The following is a 22,881-nucleotide window of genomic DNA, read 5'->3' on the forward strand; positions in this document are numbered from 1 at the left end:
TTATATCATTAAAAACGGAAAAACGTTTAGCAAGTTGGTGCTGTATATAAATTTTTATCACCCGACTAAAAAAGGAGTGTTATAAGTTTAACGTGTCTGCGTGTCTGTGTGGCTCTGTATCTGTATGTTTATATGTGATATCGTAGCTTCTAAACGGATGGGTCAATTTTGATTTTTTCATTTCTGTTTGAAAGCTAATTTGATCAAAAGTGTTCTTAGTTATGTTTTAAAGGCACATTCTTGACACAAATTGAACTTTATATGCTAATTTTCAACCCTCTAATTTATTTTGGAGGAACTGCACAAAGCTTGAAAAATGGAGACAAAAATATTATTTTGTAGAATAAAAGGGGAAGGCAACTGGGAAGCGTATAAAAACGATACTTTATGAAATAACATAAATCTCTGTAGTAACCAACTTATTTGAACATAAAAAACTTTTAACAAAAAAACACCGACTTCAAAAAAAAAAGTTTCCAAAAAAAATTAATTCATATGCACTAATGGGTAAAAGAATAATCGCGTATTCATCTGAATAACAAACAATAATCAAAATATTTTTTTGAGTTCTCCTAAGTCAAATGAAATAAAAAATATAAGACTACTTAAAAGTCAATCAAATTATTACGAAATATAATGTAGTTATAATTGTTGGTATTTTTGGAGTAAAAAAATACATTCGAATTGAGAACCTCATCCTTTTTTGTTTGAAGTCGATTAAAAAAAGGGCGTTGAAGAAAATATGACTAAAAATATTGGTTTTTCTTTTCGAACCTCTGAAATACACTTAAGAAACCGAAATGAAAACGTTAGAATCTACATAGAAACATTTTTTCTACGAAAATTCTAAATAAGTATGGAAATAACTGACAAAAACTTTTTTCAGGATCAATTTCAATTAATGAATAATTTTCAGGGACTTTACTTACACATTCGCAGACTCTATGTCAATAGTTTTGGGATATTCGATATCATAACGTCGATTATTATTATTAAAATGAAATTACTCTTGAAAGGTGACAAAATAAAAAGACTCGATTATAACTAACAAAAAATATAACGTTTATATTGTCATAAAATAATTTTTACAATTACAACGCAAACAAATCATATATAGGATCATTCAAACCATCCGTGCAACCGCCATAAAAATTCTATTTTTGACTAACCGAGTAAACCTCATAGGCATTTTCACGTGCTCTATCAATCCGCATACAATCAATCTTTAACTTAATTTTGTTTAATGAGATGTAATTTTGTTTTTAAATTAAATTATTACTTTATTATAATTCATTTTTATACACAAAAATCAATTTTTAAGAGGAATAAGAGCTTGTTTGAGTTGAAGTTTCTGATTGTGGTTTGTGGTTTGTAAATTTTATTAAAATAACATTTATTAAATTTTCAACCAAACGATAATTTTTTTAAAAACAAATCAACGTGGCACGCATGGTTTGAATATCCCTGTACTATTGTAGTTCTGGGTTTCTGTAAGCGTTGAATAAATGGATATTAAGAAACCATAATAATTTATAATAATACTGTTAAAATGTATGAATGGAACTTAGTTGTCATTCATAGTCCACTCTTTTAATGGTCTAGCTATTCCATAGACCACTGCTGTTTTTTTAAGATTTAAATTTGCTTATGATCGCTTGACGGCATCATTGAATTTTCCAAAAGCTAGAGTTACCCCAGCTAGATTTGAATACCACGTTTAATGCGCTGTCTCTAATAGGTACATATAACCTCCTGATAAATTTTCTCTAGTATAATTGTAGAGCTTTCTATTAGATTTTTCAGCTAAGAGAAATTTTGACGTTTTGAATAAGAATCTACATCGCCCACAATCCGTTGTTCACAACATCAATATAATTATGATTCGATTTAAAAAAATTCCAATTTTTGATATTTTTTGTTTCTAACGAATCAAAATTGTTTAACCGTTTTTCAATTTTCGTTTTTTAATTGTCAAAAAATTTACCAAATCCCAAAAAAGACGTTTTTTAATAATAATTTTCAATATTTGTTATTTCGTTTTCTATAGTGTTAAAAATATAGTTTGATAAAAAAACTGCTATTTAATCTTAAATCAAAAGATTTCGATAAAACTTAGCCGAGCGCAAAAAATTTGGTAAAAAACAGCTGTTGTATGGAAGACGATGGTTGATATTTGTTACATTATGATGCTAAAATTTCATTTTAAAATCCAGTTAATTACAATCTAGCTAGAGCAACTTTAACTATAGTGTAGTTATATTTAAATGTTAAACAAACAACAGGGTCTTACACTCTTTATTAAGACTAATCTACACAATACGCTAACAAGTTTTAATTGTAATAAGCTGGGATCGTTTTCAGGTAAGTGTGTAAATAAACAAGATTAATTATATTTAAAAAAAAATCACAATGTCTCCCGAATTATACCTTTATACTATTAGAAGTTGTTCGAGCAGTATTGTAATGAAGAGTATACGTCGGTATACTGTGTATACTCAGTATATGGCCCGACCTTTAGATTTCTAGCATAGACCTTTTGCTGATTTTAAATTTATAGCATAGAAGTAACCACTAGAAATCTAAAAGGTTGAATTTGTTCAATTATTCAAAAATAGGCGTTAACTTGTCTGATTAAACCAAGGGGTTTGCCATATACTCTTCATTACAAAACTGCAAGTAGTCACTGAATGAGGAAAGGGCATGTGATCCTTTTTTGGAAATGATTGTTTTTATACTCAGCCAACTGGAAAGTAGAGGGTGCATGTACCTGGACTATCGACTAAATCGAATGCTTAAAATTTAATTAATTTTATTAGTTATAGCTATAAATAAAGTGAAACCAATAGCTGATTTTTGTATTAAAGTGCAAGACCCTTCAAATAATTGAATTTTAACATTTGGCAAAAAAGCTTATTGACTTCTCTTCATTTATGAATAAATAGTATAAGATTAAAGGCCTTTATATAATGCCATTAAAAACGTATTGGAATTATCCAATCTTAATTACTTTACTTTATGAAGAACATTAAAGTTCAACAATTTTCAAAATTATTTATTTATTTAGAAAAAAATATTATTATTATATAATATTTTTACAAGCAGAAGTTTAAATATTTTCTTTCTTTGCTTTTTATTTTATAAATATTCAAATTTGTATATATTCTAAATAATTTAAACGGTTAAGGTATCAATTTTAAATTTTTATTCCAGATCTAATGTTCTAAGTTTGAAGAAAATTTGGGATACTTTTAATTATATATTATTTTAATTATTTAAGAGCCAAGTTAAATCAGTGGCCACATTAGATAGATATGTACAGGCACTTTAATCGAAAATTTTATAATTTTTGCGGGCCTATTACTCAAAAACCATTGTTCGAATATAATGAAATTTGGAAGGTACAATCTTAACATAAAAATGGGTAGAAGGAGAATCTAAGGAAAACTCTTAGATTCTTTTGCCATTTCCGTGTTAAGATTGTATTAACCCAAAAATAATCATCTATGTAATCTCTATTAGTTAAGCCTAACTTTTTCAGATGATTTTTTTTTCTTTAAATTCGACTGTTTTTTGTTGCATCCTAAACGGTGATTACATACATCGAATTTTTGGATCAATCGGATGAAGGGGTGGGGAAAAGCTTAACGAGTGGACTAGTTTAAAACCATCAAAAATTTGTTTTTGCTGGTCAAAAAATATCGGAAATGTTCTAAATTTCGAAAACACCTCCTAGCGACTGGAGGTACACAAAATCAAATAAAATGGAAGAAAAAATACAAATTTAAAAAAAGTATTATTATCACAGTTTAAAAATACTAGATCACAATATTAATGAACTGACAACATATCACACAAGTACTATAACAAAAAAGAATAATAGGTGTTTATGGTCAAAATGTTCTGATCACCAATTATCTTCGGCCTGAATCTCATCATTTTCAGTTGAATACGTTTTTATTGCTGAATAATGCGCGAGGCATATTTTTTTTAATGTAAATAAATATCAAACTATCTTCGAATGAATTATACAATTCCATAATTTCATTTTGCGTTTTGAGAGTAATATATACCGGATAGTTCAAGTTAAAACAGCAGGATTTTGTCAAATGGTAGATAGCGATAAAATAATGATAATTTCTTAATACACTTATAGCCGCGGGGGCAACCTTTTTTAGATACAAGATGTTGTTGTTTTAGAAAAAAAGGATATTGCGAAAATTAATAACGACTGCTAAGAAAAATTAGAAATTTGACATAACGTTAACGTGTTTGAAATAAAGTCACAGGCGATAGAGATTTTTTTTGATACGGGGTAATAACACTAACGTTGGTTTTATATCACCATATAACCCTTGAATCATGAAGAATCCTTAGCTCATACTGTCAAATTTCCAACTTTTCTAAGCCGATCTTTAGGCAACATTTCAGCACCCTGCATCTAGAAAAGGCTGGAATTGTATTAAAAAATTATCATTATTTTAACGTTATCTACCATTTGATGTAGTTCTGCTGTTATGACGTGGACCACTCAGTTTAATTAGCCTGGATTGAATCGTAACCCTCAGTTGGATCAATACAAACGCAATGCATAATTCAGTCTTAAGACAGGAATCATATAGATTGTTCAAAATGAAATGAGACTGTCCGAGAGAGACAATAGATTTGAGTGCATATATGTACACATACATATACATCTACACTCTCTTCTATTTGACCTCTTTTCAATTTGAATGACCTATTATAACTATACCCTATAAAACTTAGTTAAGACAGTCCATAATATTTTTAAAGCTCCCAATTTTTATCAAGAATTAGACGATTGTCTTAAAATATTTTTATTGCGGTATACGACTTCTTGATTTTTATTACACTTCTAATGAAATTAATGTTTAGCCACTTTGCTGATTCTAAAAAAAAAAGAGAATTATGATTAATTATGGAATTGAATGAAGAAAAATTGAATGAATATTTGTTCTATACATTATTTAATATAATTAGCTTATAACATAGTTATTAATATCAAATTATTGTCAATTAGCCTCCAAATAAAAACGGAAAAATTAATCAATTTATCATAATAAAAAACCTTTTAACAAAAAGAAAACTGACTTCAAAAGAAAAACTTTTCTAAAACAAATTAATATGCACTCAATAGTAAAAAATAACGATAATATAATGTAGTTAAAATTATTGTTATTTTTGGAGTCAGTGTCAGCCAAGGAAGCAACTCTGACAGAACAGTTTACTACATCAGCTTGGCTGACAACGACTACAAAAATAACAATAATTTTAACTACATTATATTATCGTTATTTTTTTATTTTTTAGTGCATATTAGTTTGTTTTAGAAATTTTTTTATTTTGACGTCGATTTTCTTTTTGTTAAAAGTTTTTTTATTTATTTTGTGATTTTTGGTGAATCTGAAGTACACTAACTAATTTTTCGCTAAAAAAAGAATCATCGAAATCGGTTGGCGTGATATTTAGTTATTCGCCCTCTTGTCGTGCATACTTAGTGCAAATTTAAGACTTTTATGTTTTTCTCATGGATGCCGTTGTCAGAACTGGACCAAACGGGAAGCACTAGCTTTCAAATAGATAAAGAATCATCAAAATCGGTTCACCCAGTCAAAAATTCTGAGGTAACACACATAAAAAAAATATACAGTCGAATTGATAACCTCCTCCTTTTTTGTTAAGTCGGTTAAAAATAGATATGCTAAAGATATCTTTGGCATAAATCATTTAAATTTATTATCTATTATTTATTATCAGGTCAGGATTTAGACTATAAAATATCTTTGGTAAACATCTTTTACAAAAAATATTTCACGTTAAAATTTGAAAGCAAGTAAGATGATAGAAACGAAGACGATATCGAGAACGAAATACATTAAATATTTCTCAAAACATTAATTGCATAAAAACTGAATTAAACGTGTAATTGCATGAATAAAAATTATGATTTTATTCTAATCATATTGTCAAACGAATTTTCCTGTTAATTTGACTTTATTTCGCGTCGATAGGTGAAAATTCCATCTTTTAAACATGTACGCAGAATAGAAAATGGTTAATTTTGAATGGTTTTTCGATCGCTCTCTTAGCAATTAGCAATCAAGCACTTAACATGCAATAAGGCCAAAAACAATTTTGCGGGATGTTGTTAAGTAAGCATTACAATACAAATAAAAATTTTATACATATTAAAAATCTTAGTTTGTTCATACACTTTTTGAGGGATAAAAATCGCAAAAAAATCACGTTTTTCAAATTTTTCGAATGTTTTACCCCAATTATATAATACAAATTTTTCCGAAGCGATTCGGTCAATATTATTTATTTGTAAAAAAATAAGTTTAAATCATTTTTCAGGTGCATTTTTTAAACGGGATCCTGCAAAAATTTTTCATGCGAAAAGTATTCATGCTCAATGACGGATTTTATCGAATCTAAAATTTGAAAAATATCCTTAGCAAACTACTTTTACAGTCTAAGTCTGGCCTAAGAAATAAAAATAAATATCTAAAACTGAGAATAAATTGTTTAATTTTTATTTTATTACAGTTAATCTGTGGATCATATCACCTTCTAAAGTTAACCGTGGATCAACTTGTTTCTTACAATTACCATTACCATTTTTGTTTCGTCCATTAAAAACTCCATCAACTTTATCCATCATGTGTAGTATTTGTGCTAGATTGGAACTACCAATCGGAACTACGGTCAAATCACTTATGGCATTAAACTTATCATAACTGTTTAAATGTTTTAAATGTTCATTTTCTGAACAAAAAATATTCCATACAAAGCGTCTATAAATAAAAATACTAGCTTGAATAAATATTTCTATAATTCGAAATAAAGAGGCACCATATGCACAAAAACAAACTTAAAACGTCATCGATTAAGCGTTTAATCGGTATGTCCTCAAGTGAATTCAAGAAAAATACATACGTTTATAAACTAGCGAACCGGGAACCGGATTTGCCAGTATCTATTTCCTCCTGAAATTTCTTCTAAATGTCTTATTTAAGGCCTATCGAAAAATAAGAAGTATTATCAACCAGAATTGCTTGGCTCAAAGGGTTGCATCCTAAAAAAGTTATAAATCTGACTTTTTTTAAAATCAAATACATGTTTAACAAAAGTTAAAATTAAAAATAGAATTTAAATATTAGATAAAAATTTTTCGAATGAAAAACGTTTGCCTTTATAAAGACAACAACTGGCTAATTTAAAGTAAGAGGTCGTAAGAGGTTGCCAAATGCAGAAATGTGGTGGAGAAATAATAGCGACTAATTGATGTCTTGAAATCCACTTTCTGAGGGCAGTTGGTTGTTTGTGTAACCAAAGTAATATATACGAGATTGTAACCATGGATCTCATTGATCTTGCGTACGATCAATAAGAAATAAGAATCGCCAGGTCGTCACATATTCCGGTTTATGGGCGGTGTATATATATATTAAAAAAACTACATTTGTAGTAAATTACCTAAAAACTTCTGAAGGTGCTTTTGTTGTCACCATCAAGTTGGCATGAATATAGCCCATTTGTGAAAGTGATATAGACAGTGCCCATGCGGTAATAGAAAATCTTCAGCAATTCCAAAATAATAAAAACCCTGTGAAAATACATATATTAATGAAAAGTATTACTATTTATGGAAACGACTTCCACTAAAAAAGTAATCATAAGAGCAAACATTATATACAACTAAAAATTTATCAAAAAAATTGAAGTTATTAAGCTTCGAGTTATCGAGGGTTAACAGTTTTGAATACATAAAGTGATAAACTTTATCATTTTCGACAACCAGTTATTTTCGATATGTGATTGATCATATATAGTCCAGAGTTTTCACATTTCACGTAACTACAATTAGAAGATAATACAATTCAATAGGAACATTCAGCCAACTTAACCAAGCCATATGGAGGTATAGGAAATGCTTATTTATGGCTTAAAATTGTTATCTGGTCGGAATTTTTGGTCGCTGAATACGAATTCAATGTCAGATTACACGAATTTTGAAACGTATTCCAAGAATCGTGTCATTTTTCCTGAAATTTCACTTGTGGACACAAAAACCAAAAACTTAGTATTCATCGGTCAAACTGTTATCAAAGAAGTATTTATGATCCCTGATTTGAATCTGATGTCTGATTAACGGATTCTGTCACGTATTCTCATTTTTCACCATTAATTTACGTTCTTTGACACAAAAACGGCAAACTATGTATTTAGTGTCCAAACATTATACTTTAGGAGATAATTTTAGCAGCTGATTGCCGATGCCCGATTACATGAATTCTGCCCATCTTCCCAAAATCATTTTTAGCCAAGAATTTTTATTTTTGGTTGTTGATTTCTAATCCGATGTCAGATTACACGGACTCCGACACGTCGTGTGGGGGGATTATAATGGGACATTAGAATCGTAAAAAGCGACCAAAAATACCTCCAAGAGCAATGCCGTTTAGGACTTAATTAAGTTGGCTGAATGTTCCATGGAGTCCTATAAACACGTTACAAAAAGTTTCATTAAAATCGGTGCTGTTTCCTCAGTTTTCACTTTCGACACTTTTTCCCGGCTTATCCCATTGTATTATAAATAATATGTCCTTAGATCAAAATACAAAAGAGATAGCAAACACATGAATAGATTTTTAATGAACGATATATTATTATTAATCATTTATACAAAAATATTTAATCCAAAATATGTAAATTAAAGAACTTTATATTACCCTAAATATTTCATCAAAAAAGCATAATAATTTTAGATTATGGGATGAAAGAGACTAAAAAACTATAATAAATAATAATTTGTATTTTTTTTTTTGCTCCCATGGAAAATTTACTTTTTGAAACATAATGCCCTGCTACACATATTAATTTACCAAATTATACATACCATCGATAAATATACAACGCCTTCTCGTAAAATTCGATTGTTTGTAGTTTCCGGATTAAATAAGCCCCAAATTAACTTGATGTCCCATATTTATGAATGAAAAGTATGAACTGATTATGGAAACCATATATGAAAATATGAATTGTCTTCATCCGTTAGATATTTATATTTTTCTAGATATCAAATAATTAAAATTCTGACATTAGTAAATTTATTTTTATTCTAGGTCGTAATTTTTGTGCAAACCATGATCAGACTATAGTGATTTAACTTCTGTAAAAGTGAAAAAAATTTTCTAAAAATCGATCATTACTTAAATTCATCTGAAATCAGGTCCCAAAAGTTGAGGCTTAAAAAATATTGTTAAATTTTTGCTTCAAAGAACAGGAATCTGATAAAAAAATTCTTACTTCAATAAAAAAAAAATAGGTTGACCTTAGATTTTATTATGCAGACTTCCTCGTATAAACGAACTGACTACTGCTACTATATTTACATTCCCCCTAAAAATTAATTGATTCGAATTTTCGCGTTTTTTATTTATTTTTCAATCCCTTTACAAAATTTAAGTACGGAAGCTTTTTAAAAATTCAGTCTGTATATATTTTTTGTAGTTCGTGAATGAAATATGAGATTATGAGAAAATTTTCCCCAAAAACTAAATTAATAAATAAACCTGGAATAAATTCGTATTCTGCATCACAACAAACACCAAATAAAGTTAATGTACCACACAAAAATATAAATTGTATCTTCGTACTATGAATAAACAGAATCTTAATCGACACAATCCTTCGAGTCCTCGAGTCCTTCACCAATTCAAAAAAGTTTCCTCCAGAAAATAAAATAACCAAACAACGAAAACAAAACTATGAAACAAAGACAACCAAACACAAAAAACAAACCCAAGCACAATTTCCAATCCGAATATTGTTCATTGTTGCTGCTCAACACACCTTTTTTAATTTTACCTTTATTATCCATGACTTTTCTTTATACTGTTGCCATAATATTCTGAGAGTTTCTTTTATTTGAACACAAATACAGTTGAGTTTTAACGCGATATCACACACAAACACAATCGTACAAACGATCGATAGCACTTACCCTGTGTAGTATATATGTGACAACAATTCCTATTGGATAATAAACCTGTGACGTCAGAATGTACAATAAAACGATGAAGAAAAACATATTTAATGATAGATAATACACCAAACATATACGGTTAGTACTGGGTTGCATATACAAGATGCCCCAGATAAGTACAGGTAGAAGAAAACCAATAATTCGACGTTGAATTTCCAACCAAAATGGACATCAAAAATTTTTCGATTAATATTGGTCAAATTAAAATTTTTATACTAACCAAAGTTAATAATTATTAGATATTAACCTTCAAAGTTTTACTTCCCTACCTTTTTCGTTAAAAGCGGCTTTTATGAATTTTCAATAACTTTCTGATAATAAATAATAGCGTTTGAATGAAAAGAGATGAGAAATTTCTGTTTTCACCAGTCGAAAGTTTCCATACACACCTGTTTCGATGTTTGTTAATCAATCAAGCTAAAATGACTAAACAGATTTCGATGAAATTTGCCTCACAGATAGGTCCTTTTTACCCCGGGAAAATATTACATTGCTGTAGAATTATAAAAAAACGAACAACAGGACACTTGAAATTTGGAATTTATGTTTCTTATGGACCATTATTCCAGGATAATAAGGAAAACCTAAGGCTACTTTTATTTGAAATATTGATCCAAAAAATTTCAAGTTCCGATTCAAAAAATTACAAAAGTACGGGAGTAGTTAAGTGGAACAAGGAAAGTGAAAGCTATGAAACGGTGGTCTTTGTTTTTTAAGTTGAAAATGTTTAGCAAAACGGGTAGGCATCTACTAGTTTCTATGTAATTATTATAATTATAGAACAATTGTTAAGAGCAAAAATTATAGTGGATTGTATTCGCTATTGCTAACCAATCGCGGATTCTTAACAGAATCTTTAGTCTCATCTATCCATATATAGATCATTTTCAGAATGGCTGGTCTATAGGTACACCTATGTGTATTAATTGATTGTCTAAGATATCATTACAGCAACGTCCATATATTCCAGTAGCCCGAAAAAAATATATCGGAACGCCGGTCCTAGCGTAGCTCAATTGTTGGGTAATATCGAAGGTTCCAAATAACATTGTGATACCGATATTTTACAATCTGGTTTATTAACTTTCTTATCATCGACTAGCCTCCTGCCAAAATTAGCATATTGAGATCGACACACACGTTTTGGTATACCGGTGTGGTTTTTCTATACAGGTAAACCGAAGTGTGTTTACCAGTCGCCACAGGTCAAACTGAACAGGCGTAGGCACTTACGCAGGTGTCCGAACAAGAATCGAAATTCAATATTTTCCGCCTCCGCAAGCGAGTAGACTTTAGTGTGTGTGTAAGTTACTCTGACACGTCTTTATAGTTTGAAAATTAGTTGATGCTAGTTTCTTGAGTCGAAAGCATGCGATCGAGGCGTTGAAAGAAACCTCAAAATTTCTTTCAGTCTTTCATGGAGAGAAATGGAAGTTCTCATAACTGAATTTTTTTGTATTAGAGAAACTACAGCTTTACAAGTGACAACATTTTTTCGAGTAGGCTTCTTTATTCATCTTCAAAATTACGATAATCTGTAGCATATGAGTTTCAATTCTTGTGATTCATTCCTCTCTGTGACCCAATCTCTACACCAGAGTGCGTATTCACTAATTTTGACACTTCATGGCCACTATCAGACCGACTAAAGCGATCTCGTCGTTTTCTTATTTGATTGCAATCTCTCGACTAAGTTAAAATCTTCCAGTTTACCGTAGCATGTGTGTGCTCTAGCATAAGCAGGTATACCTTAGTAGTGTATCTGTGCAAGTTTACCGGACGGGTATATCGAAACGTGTGCGCCGAACCTTGGAAATCAAAATATTCTTGAAAGGTAATCAAATAATGAACACGATTAAAACAAAAAATATAGCTTGTATAATTATTGTTATAAAATATATTTTTACAATTGCAATGCAAACAAATAATATACTCTCTACCAAATACATGTACAGAAGTTAGAGGGACTTTAGTTAGAATCATGTCTATACGACATCTCTAAAGCTACGACCAGAAACGAAGGCGAAGGTAGTTGTTTGGTGTTCGCCTTCGTGCCTGGCCGCATCATAATAAGTACATATAAACTTTTGATATATTGACTCTAATTGAGAAATAGAGCTTTCTATAGACCCAAGTAATTTCATTCTAGCTAAAGCAACTGTAACCAAACTGTGTGTTATGTATCCTAATAAATGTATAAATATTAAACAAACAGTAAGGTCTTACACTATTAGAACTATTACACAATGTATACATACGAAAGTCTTGCGTCTTTCATCCTTCCACAAAACGCAGCATAGAATTTGAATTTCATATTGAGCTTTAAGATCAAAAATGTATTTTAAAATTTCCCAATGCTAATAAGTTTTACTCATAAAAAGCTTTTGAAAATTAGTTGCTTTTGTGTTTTCATGTAAAGTATATAAATAAACAAGATTATTTACATAAATCAACCATCGAATTATTGCTATTACGTGCTGTAATCGTTAAATCAGCAGAAGGTACACAGAATTGAAATTCTGATGGCACACCTTAGAAACTAAGGGATTAAATTTGTATCATTTTCAAAAGTAAGCATTTTTAAAAGTATAACTTATCAGATTTAAGCACAGTGTATACCGTAGGCCGCCGTATATTCTCCATCCCAGCTCTTAAATCTAAGAAAAAATGCATGTTATTTAAAAATAAAATAACGACATAAATAGGCACTTATTGTCAATCATTTGGCAAGTAGTAGGTATGTACCAGGTACCTACCAGGACGATTATGCTTAAAATTTAAATTAATTTAATAGTTATAACTATAAATAAAGTAAAATCAATAACTTATTTTTTTATAAAATGTAAATGCAAGTCCATTAAAAACTTGAAATTTTTGGCAATAACCTTATTGACTTCTCTTCATTTATGAATAAGCGCTATATGATTAAAGAACGGCATTTATACATATAATAATTTCATTAAAAATGCATTGGATTTATTTATTCTTAATTACTTTACTTACGAGTAATAATATAGAAGTTTACAAAATTCAATAATTTTTCAAAAATATTAATTTATTTAGAAAAAAATAATTATTATATTTTAATATTTTTATAAAAATAAGCTTAAATATTTAAAGCTTAAAATTTTCTCTCTTTATTGCTTTAATTATTTTATAAATAATGCAATTTTTATACCCAAGATCAAAATAATTTAAGCATATCCAAGGTATCAATTTTAAATTTATATTCCAGTTCTTACGTTCTAAGTTTGAAAAAAACTTGGTACTCTATTTTATTATTAATTATCTTAAGGGCCAAGTTAAATCAGCGTTCATATTAGATAGGTAAATAAAGATTTTTAATAGAAAATTTTATAATTTAGTGGGCAGATCTTAACATAGAAACAGGTGGACAGACGTTTCCACGAAAATTTCTAAAAATAAATTTTTTTTGGGGAAAAATCTTACCCTTCTTTTTGCTAGCATCAAAAAACGAACGGGAGTAGTTTGAAGCAATCAAAATTTAAAAATTTATATTTAAGAACGATATTATCTCCGTAAATATTAAATAAAGAGAATTACGACAATATTTTTGAAGCTTATTAATTAACGAAGCCATATTTCGTTAATGGTAACTTGTGTTTCGTTAATATCTATTATTTTGTCTATAGTCTAATACAATGAAATAGAATATCATAGTAATAAAAAAAAATTAATGGATCTTTGAAATTTTCCACAGTTGTTTATTAGGTTGTAAAATCTTCGTTAAAAAAAGTCGACCTCTCATTGTCGTACCTAGTCCCCTTTTTGGGCGGTTTTAATCAGTATTTTACAAATTACAAAAGAAATATGCATCAAATTAAAAAAAATTTAAATAATATTTAAAAGTTCTAGCTGAAGTATTTGCGCACATTTTCGTTTTTCTTCGACTTGCTCTTCATAATTGACGAAGATATACCAATTTTAAAATGGAATTTTTTGCTCATTCAATCAAATGAAAAAGTATCCAACTTGTAAACCCTTAGAGATAGAACAAAAGTTTAAATATAAAAGTCAACTTTGGTGTCCATTTTCTCCAAAACTCTAAAAAAAAGTGTGTTGATTTTTTTCAGATTTACTTCTACAAGTGGTTTTGAAAAACATTCTAGAAAAGGAAAAGCAAAAACAAATTCCAGAAAATACTAATTTTTGAAAGTATTTTTCAGAACTTTTTGCTCAATCAATCAAATGAAAAGAAACCGTCTTGTAAACCGTTAGATATAGAACAAAAGTTGAAATATAAAAGTTTTTTCTTTTAAAAAAATAAACAACTTTCGTTTGAAATATTTTTTTTAAATCCCTTTTAACCGTGAGGGTGTCTCCAAAATACTTTCAAAAATTTCGAAAATTTCGTATTTTCTGGAATTTTTTTTGGTTTTTCTAGAATGTTTCACAAAAACATTATAAATTTCGATTTTTGCCCCAATTTCCTAGATCAGTTTTTTGTATTTTTAAAATACGTATTTTCGACTACCAAGTCGAACTCGGACTGCACCAAGTGCAGTCCGCCACCAAATTAGCAAAGAGTAACATTCACTAGCTAATTCTTACTGATGATGACTACTTGGTAGTCGAAAATACGTATTTTAAAAATACAAAAAACTGATCTAGGAAATTGGGGCAAAAATCGAAATTTATTTCGACATATCCTAGAGTTCTCATTTATTATCTTCGATAATATTTATAACAAAAACATTAGTTGAAGTTTACCTAAAAAAAAAAAACATGCATTTTTTTATAGCTTTGGAGAAAATGGACAAAAAAGTTTTTTCCTAAGTTGCACCCTCATGGGTAATGTTTACGAAAGAATGATTCAAATAAAAGTTGTTAATTTTTTATAAGGAATAACTTTTACATTTAAACTTTTTCATTTCATTGAATGAGCAAAAAAATTCCATTTTAAAATTAGCATATCTATTTCTTTTGTAATTTGTAAAAAACTGATTAAAACCCCCCAACTATATCGTCAAAAAAGGGATTAGGTACGCCCCTGGGAAGTCGACTTTTTTTACGAAGTTCTTCCAACCTAATAAACAACTGTGGAAAATTTCAAAGATGCATTCATTTTTTCCATTTAGATATTTACTTTAATTGTACTACTATACTTATCTAGAATACTGGGTAAAATTAGTCTGGATTGAATCGTTATCCTCGATCGAATCCACACAACTTAATACAAATTTAAGTCTCAAGACAGGAATACTTAGATCGTTTAAAATAAAAGAATACTTTCTTGGAGAAACTATAGATCATTACTCTCATTTATTCCACTTGGAAATAAATGAGAGTGTAGATTTGGCCTCAATTCAATTTGAACGAGCTATTTTAATTATATTTATATAAGACAGTATTTTTAAAGCTCTCAATTTTTATCAAATTGTCTAAAAATATTTATTTTGCGGTATACGATTTCTTAATTTTTATTACACCTCTAATGAAATAAATGTTTAACAACTTTTCTGATTTAAAAAAATGAAAAACTATGATAAATTATGGATTTTAATGAGTAAAACATTTTAAAATAATTAGCTTATAACAAAGTTATTATGATTAGAATTATTGTCAATTAGTTCCCAAATAAAAACGGAGAAATATGTCAATCTGTAAAAAAAAATATATACTTTAGAAATAAGAGATCAGTAAATTATTAAATTATTTTTATACATTTTACACAAAATTTTATCTTTAACATTTTCCAACAAGTGAATTTACAAAATTTAAAAAATCCCCGACAAATTTCTCGGGTACGGAACCCTAAACTATTTAACCATTACACTTTTCGAAATGAATTGAACCAGGTTTATTTGACCATTCATTTCCATAGTAATTATTTATATGTTAAATTATATGTCATGCCTTTTCCAAACTGAATCGCTTTTGAAAATCATCACCAATTTTTTAGTTTTTTTAAGTACGGAAACCTAAACTCGCACTTGAAACATAGCTAAAAACACTCTCCATTAAATTACCTTTCATATGATACCAAAAAAATTAAAATCGGTTCATCCGTTCAGGCGCTACGTTGCCACAAACAGACATACACATAGCAGTCAAACTTATAACACCCCTTTTTTTTAGTTCGGGGGTTAAAAATAAATTACATTATTGAAATATATAAGGAGGTTTATATACATATTTATTACGATTGGAATTATGTTTAAAGCTTTGGTAAACATTTTTTACAAAATAGATGCAAAATTGGTTAATTAAACCAAAATATTTTACAAAAAAAATTTTTCAAACATCTTTTTTTACGTTTTTATTAGAAGAAAAGTTTTATACCAAGATGAAGGAAGCGAAGAAGACCAGAATACCAAAGATATGAAGGAAACGATATTTCAATGAATTGAATAATTACAAAACATGCACTGTATCAATGAAATTAACACGTAGAAGCAAAAACAGAAACTGTTTATGCTTCTTTCATGCATAATTGTCGGATACCCAAATTTGATAAAAGGTCTTTGGCAAACCACTTACAGTATAAATTTGAACTAAGCAATTAAAAGTTAAATTTACAAAATTTAAAAAATCCCCGAGAAATTTTTCGGGGATAGAATCCTAAACTCGTACTTGAAACGTATCTAAGAACACTCTTCATTAAACTACTTTTTGCCTTAGGGCTTTCTCCAAACTGAACCGATTTTCAGGATCATTGCCTATTTATAGTTGTTCCGGTTACGAATCCCTAAGCTCGTACTTGAAACATAGCTGATAACATTCCTCATTAAATTACCTTTCAAACGATTCAAAAAAATCCCAATCGCTTTATCCGTTTAGGCGCTGCGATGCCACAGACAGACAGACACACATAGCGGCCAAACTTATAACACACCTTTTTTGGTTCGGGGGTTAATAATAAGTATCTAAAACTGAAAATGAAATGAGAATTTTTTAGAAATCATCTGTAGAATCACCTTTTATAGTTAATCGTGAGACATCTTTGTTCTTACCATTATTTTTCACCATTTCTGTTATGTTTTCCTTTTTTCATTCATCCATTTATAACACCATCCAAACTTACTATAGTTGTTCATATTCCGAAAAAAAAAAAACATTCCATACAAAACGTCTATAAATAAAAATAATTAGCTTCAGATTCAGCAATTTCTTCCTTTTTTCCATGGCTACAAATATTATACATACCAAAGGTGAATATACTACAACGTCATCTTGTTAGAATCGTTTGTCTCCAGCTTTCGGGTCAAATTATCTTCAATCTAACCTGATGTTACATTTCTATGAAATTGCATAATAAAATCCTAAGCAACACAACTTTGCTAAATTTTTTTGAGTTCTTCTTCAATTCAAAAATGAAACCAAAGAACAGGCAAATAACTAAACACTATCAAACAACCAAAACAAAACAAACAAAAACAACCAAAGAACAATAACCAATTTGAATATTCACTTGATGATTGTTCATTATTGTTCCTCAAGACCTTTGTTCTCCATGGTTTTTCCTTATACTGTCGCCGTGTAGTCTAAGATTGTTTTTTTTCTTTTTTTTGAACAAATGTACAGTTTATTTTTAACGCGAGCGCACAAATGATCGATATCACTTACCGCGTACTATGTATACCGTGTATACAGGATGCTCTAAAAAGTCTGTACAACGCTCTAACAGTTGTAGTACATCTCAAAATAAGCCGGGGCAATCCTAAAGTTGAAATTTTGAAATAGTTTTTATGACTAATCCATTGGAGTAAAACATGGGATTTTTAAATTTCAATCTCCCCGTACTAACAACGCCCATGCAAGTTTCAATCTTCAATCCGCGGTAACTTTTTTCAACCATGTAGTGTATATGTGATATATATCGAGGTATACTAAATTTAGCCCCAAGTTTATCTATAAAAAAAAAATAATTAGCTTCAGATTCAGCAATTTCTTACTTTTCTTCATGATTACAAATATTATACATACCAATGGTGAATATACTGCAACGTCATCTTGTTAGAATCGATGTCTCAAGCTTTCGGATCAAATTATCATCAATCTAAGCTTATGTTGCATTTGTATGAAATAGCATGAAAAATCCTAAGCAACACAACTTGCTGCTAAATTTTGTTGAGTCCTTCTTCAATAAAATAACCAAAACAAAAAATAAGAAAAATTACCAAACAATAACCAAATAAAACAAAACACACAAATAAAACAAAACAAACAAAAAAAACCTAAGAACAACAACCAATTTGAATATTCAGTTGACGATTGTTCATTATTGTTGCTCAGAAGACCTCTGTTTTCCATGGTTTTTCCTTATACTGTCGCCGCGTTGTCTGAGATTGTTTTTTTTCTTTTTTGAACAAATGTACAGTTCATTTTTAACGCGAGCGCACAAAGACCGATATCACTTACCCTGTGTATACAGGATGCTCTAAAAAGTATGTACAACACTCCGCCAGTTATAGTACAACTCAAAATAAGCCGATTAAGCCAAACTTGCCTTAGTACACCCTTTGGGAGGCAATCCTAAATTTTAAATTTTGAAATAGTTTTTTATGACTAATCCATTGGTGTAAAACCTGGAGTTTTTAGATTTCAATATCCTCGTATTTACAACGCCCATGGAGGTCTCAATCTTCGATTCGAGGTAACCTTTTTACACCCTGCAATGTATATATGTAATATATATGAAGGTAATTTTAGTCTCATGCTTACGACCTTAATTTTGGTATAGGTATTCATAAAATCATCTAGTTAGTCCATTTTCATCTGTCCGTCTGTCTGGCAGCACGATAACTCAAGAACGAAAAGAGATATCTATAAAAAAATTAACAAATTAGATAATTTGAAACAAATTAGGTTAGAACATAAGTTTCCATTTTCTCCAAAACTATACAAGATAGAAGGTTGAAAATGTGTAGATAGCTTCAAATACTTAGTTTTGTGATTCTAATTCCATACCATACTTGTCGGACAATATGAAGGGAGGGGGAATAGCAAATGTTTCGAAACTTCGAAAGGGCGATCAGAAGGACAAAATTATATTTGATATAGAAGTTATTTTTTTTTTTTTAATTATTGAATTTATAAAACAATACAAGGTCTGCGTAAAGCGTATTTCAACAATTAACTGAATCAATTGTTTATTTTCCATTTCCTTCTCGTCGATCTCTTGGGCCCTGGTTTATACGTATAAATTCTAATCAAGGATAATCTAAAATCCCATTTTATTGAAAACAAAGTTGATTTCATCTTTAAAGAAAAATCAGGATATTCTTCACAAATGAGTTTCCCGAAATTAAAACAACCTGTATTTTATCTTTTTTTTTATATTCCAATCCGTTATTTGACAAAATTAGCTGAATACTTCACTCTGTATTAATGATTTTTATGATTTTTATGATTTTTAAAAATTTTGGAGTTTAGGTTTCCGTAAGCGAAACAACTAAAAAATAAGCTATGATCTTCAAAATCGGTTCAGTGCGACTTAAGGGTTCAGTAGCCGAAACATTTATGGAGATTTTTTTAAATTTTGTAAATTTCACTTGTGTTAACCAATTGAGTTAGAAGGTACTATATTTGTATATTGAGACATTCGACCAAAATTACCTCCAAAAAAAGGCAAAAATGAGGCAATTTTTTTAACATATCTTACTTTTACTCGGAAAAAACAGAAAAAAAAAGAAGATATTCAAGAATTAAGTTTCTTACCTTCGATTAGCATAGTCACAAAATTGGCACGATGAACTTCATATGAAAATGAAAATTGCTTTAAAAGGTGATAAAATAAAAGTACTCGATTAACAAAAAATATAACGTTTATATTGTCATAAAATATATTTTTACAATTACAACGCAAACAAATCATAGACTCTCTAACAGGTACATGCAAGGTATAGAAAGAGATGCTTTAGCTAGATTCAAAGGAGGCTACGTTTTCACGATATCAATTTTTAAGCAACATATGCATCATTGCTAGATTTCCTCCAGCTATAACTGTAACCTTCTAGCTAAAAATGTACATCTTTCTACAGATCTAGTTAAAGAAAATCCAACACTCTGTCTATGTACCTGTACAATAAATAAAAGTAACCTTTTAATCTAGCTAGAGCAATTCCAGCTATAAGTACCCTAACAAATGTTTAAATATTAAACAAACAGTGGGGTCTTACACTCTTTATTAATACTATTTATTTAAGACATAAATCGTTAGTACAGTTAAAGATCTTACAAATAATTTGTTGAGAGACATTTGCGCCACTAACTCATGCGTTACTAATGATATTTGACACCTAAGAAACACATTCCATGAGGTTTCAATCAAAAATGCGAGCGGTTTCTTTTACTGTACTACGTGTCAAATGTCAGAGGCTGACTTATTGTGGATACATCTACCATCCGATTAAAATATGCCATTTTATGATATCACACCACCTGATTGTTTGTTTTCAGCTGAGTATAAATAAACAAGATACATAAACATCTCGAATCAATTTCTACTTTACTCGTGCTTTATAAGTACGATCTTCCGCACAGTGTTCAATACTAAAACATTGTACCTATGCATATACTCAATATACACACACAAGTGCAAATCTATAAGTTGTTTTTTGCTTATATTTTTCACAAATTGGGCAACAACTTGTCGCAGAAAAATAAAAATTTGAGTCACGATATACTGATTTTTCACGATATACCGATGTATATATGGTATCTATAAATGCCATCCTCAAGGTAATTCACTTTTTATAGTCAAGTCCATAAAAACATACTTCTATTTATTATTTCTAACCCACCCTAGAATGTTCTTTTGATCATTCTGATCAAAAGCTCCTTGGGCCATAAAAATTTTTAACAAATAGTTTTCGAGCTACGGGGGATCAAAGCTTGTGACACTTTTTCAAACCACCCCCAACATGTTCTTCAGATCGTTCTAATCAAAAGCTCTCAGGGCAACCAAATTTTTTAAAGGGTAGTTTTCAAGGTACGGGCTATATAACGATAGTGAGCTATAATTATATATAATGTATGTGTAGCTTTGAAAGCATGTAACTCGAAAACTATCCGATAAAAAATTTTGCTGCCTTGAGAGTTTTTGATCAGAATTATCCAAAGAACATTTAGGGGTGGGTTAGAAAAAGTTTCACAGAAAACCATTTTCCTATCTAATATTGCAGGGTCCTTTTTTTAACATGTTATGATCTCTTTTACTATAAGCGAAATAGCAGTTAACATGAGTAAAATAGCCTTATTTTCCACTAGTAACTATCTCCAGTATTTTGTGTTAATAAAAGCAAAAGTACCTACTATCTTGTTAAAAAAATATGTCTGACATGTCTTGACGAATTAAGCAGGACAAACACATCGTGTTTTCCACTTAGTTTGGCATAAATTATCTAGGCCCGTGAGTAAGAACTACTTATCCACTCATTTTGCGGAGGATATGTAGTTCATTTCCTCAAACATTTTCACTACCACACATATTTTCAACCAATCATATTAGCCAAATTACTGTCAAAATCTAAACTAATTTTTAATATATTAGTTATCTCAATAACCCATGACAATTTTTAAATAGGGCTTTTCATTTACAAAATGATTCTTTTTTGTTTCGGACTGTTTTCAATCAAGTAAAGACATATCTTATATCTTCTATCCTTGTCAAAAAGGACTGCTTGAAAAAGATAAAATATATTTAACTTTCTTAGCTTGAATAATTTTTTGACAATTGTCCGAAACAAAAGCAAACCGATGAAAAGGTCTATTATAATTATCCTTTAATTTCACATTTTAGAGGTGTGTAGGATTATTAACGTACTTCTGCAATTTCTAATTCGTGCTACGCACTCGTTGTGCAAATTTCGCATACGTATACTTGATTCCATAAAAATCGCCACAGTTAAAACATTCTAAGCGTACTCATTATATGTTATGTTATAATAGTAACACTTAGAATGTTTTAAAACGAGCGTTTTTTTTGACATAGAGTATACGTTAATAATGCTCTTATCCCCACTTGTATCGTAAATATCTGTTAACGCACACAAGTTTTTAAGCACAAGCATGAGGATTAATTAGATAATTTTAAAATCCTTAACTTGAGATAAAGTAAAAACAATAGCTAATTTTTGTATAAAAGTGCAAGACCCATTAAAGAATTGAAATTTAACATTTTATAATAAGCTTATTGACTTGTCTTTATTTATTAATAAATGGTATAAGTTTTAAAGGCCTTTATATAATGGCATTAAAAACACATTGGAATTATCCAAACTTAATTACTTTACTTTATGAAGAACATAAAAGTTTACAAATTTCAACGATTTTTCAAAAATATTTTTTGTGCATATATTAAATATTTAAAGCTGAAAATCTTATGTAATTTCCTTTCTTTGCATTTTACTAAATTGTAAGTTTGTTTAAATGTGTATATAATACAAGTGATTCAAACTTTTATACCCAAACTTAAATAATTTACACAGTTATGTCCAAGGTATCAATTTTAAATTTATATTCCAGTTCATATTTTCTAAGCTTGAAGAAAACTTGGGATACTTTCAATTGCATTGATATCAGTTACAATTTGTAACGAATTTCATATTCGTTTGCAAGTCAATATATCTTTGAAACTCAACACTTGATAAATAAAACGGAATTTTCCTCATTAATTGGTTTTTATTCCAAAATATTTATTAGAATTTACAATTCTATAAAAAAATTGAATTCTAAATCTAATACTTTGTAACTACCAATGATATCTGAAATTTATTTCAATTATCTTTTTAAAGTCAGGCAAGGAGAATTCTAAAGGATTTTCTAATCGTCGTATATTTTCAGTCATT

General features: G+C 29.2%; 1 protein-coding gene across 2 annotated transcripts; it reads right to left on the bottom strand.

Moving 5' to 3' along the window:
- Window positions 1–3,297: 3,297 nt before the first annotated feature.
- Window positions 3,298–9,978, bottom strand: LOC123295324 (xenotropic and polytropic retrovirus receptor 1-like). Of its 2 annotated transcripts, XM_044876631.1 has the most exons (5): window positions 9,597–9,978; window positions 8,921–9,093; window positions 7,498–7,627; window positions 6,589–6,815; window positions 3,298–4,907 (listed from the first exon to the last, which is right to left on the bottom strand). In XM_044876631.1, the coding sequence occupies exons 3-5, from the start codon at window positions 7,554–7,556 to the stop codon at window positions 4,825–4,827; spliced, it is 369 nt and encodes a 122-aa protein (XP_044732566.1). In that variant the 5' UTR covers window positions 7,557–7,627; window positions 8,921–9,093; window positions 9,597–9,978; the 3' UTR covers window positions 3,298–4,824. The 2 variants fall into 2 exon arrangements, with proteins under 2 accessions (XP_044732566.1, XP_044732567.1); XM_044876632.1 differs by lacking the exon at window positions 9,597–9,978 and having other exon boundaries at window positions 8,921–9,161.
- Window positions 9,979–22,881: the final 12,903 nt, after the last annotated feature.

The sequence above is a fragment of the Chrysoperla carnea genome, chromosome 3 (genome assembly GCF_905475395.1).
Source record: "Chrysoperla carnea chromosome 3, inChrCarn1.1, whole genome shotgun sequence".
In the NCBI taxonomy this organism is placed as follows: domain Eukaryota; kingdom Metazoa; phylum Arthropoda; class Insecta; order Neuroptera; family Chrysopidae; genus Chrysoperla; species Chrysoperla carnea.

Coding starts and splice junctions, on each gene's coding strand:
- LOC123295324 (XM_044876631.1), bottom strand. CDS start 7,556: ATGGGCTATATTCATGCCAACTTGATGGTGACAACAAAAGCACCTTCA. Junction 6,816..7,497: donor GCACCTTCAGAAGTTTTTAG/GTAATTTACTAC, acceptor TTTTATTTATAG/ACGCTTTGTATGGAATATTT. Junction 4,908..6,588: donor TCCACGGTTAACTTTAGAAG/GTGATATGATCC, acceptor TTTTTTTTTTAG/AATCAGCAAAGTGGCTAAAC.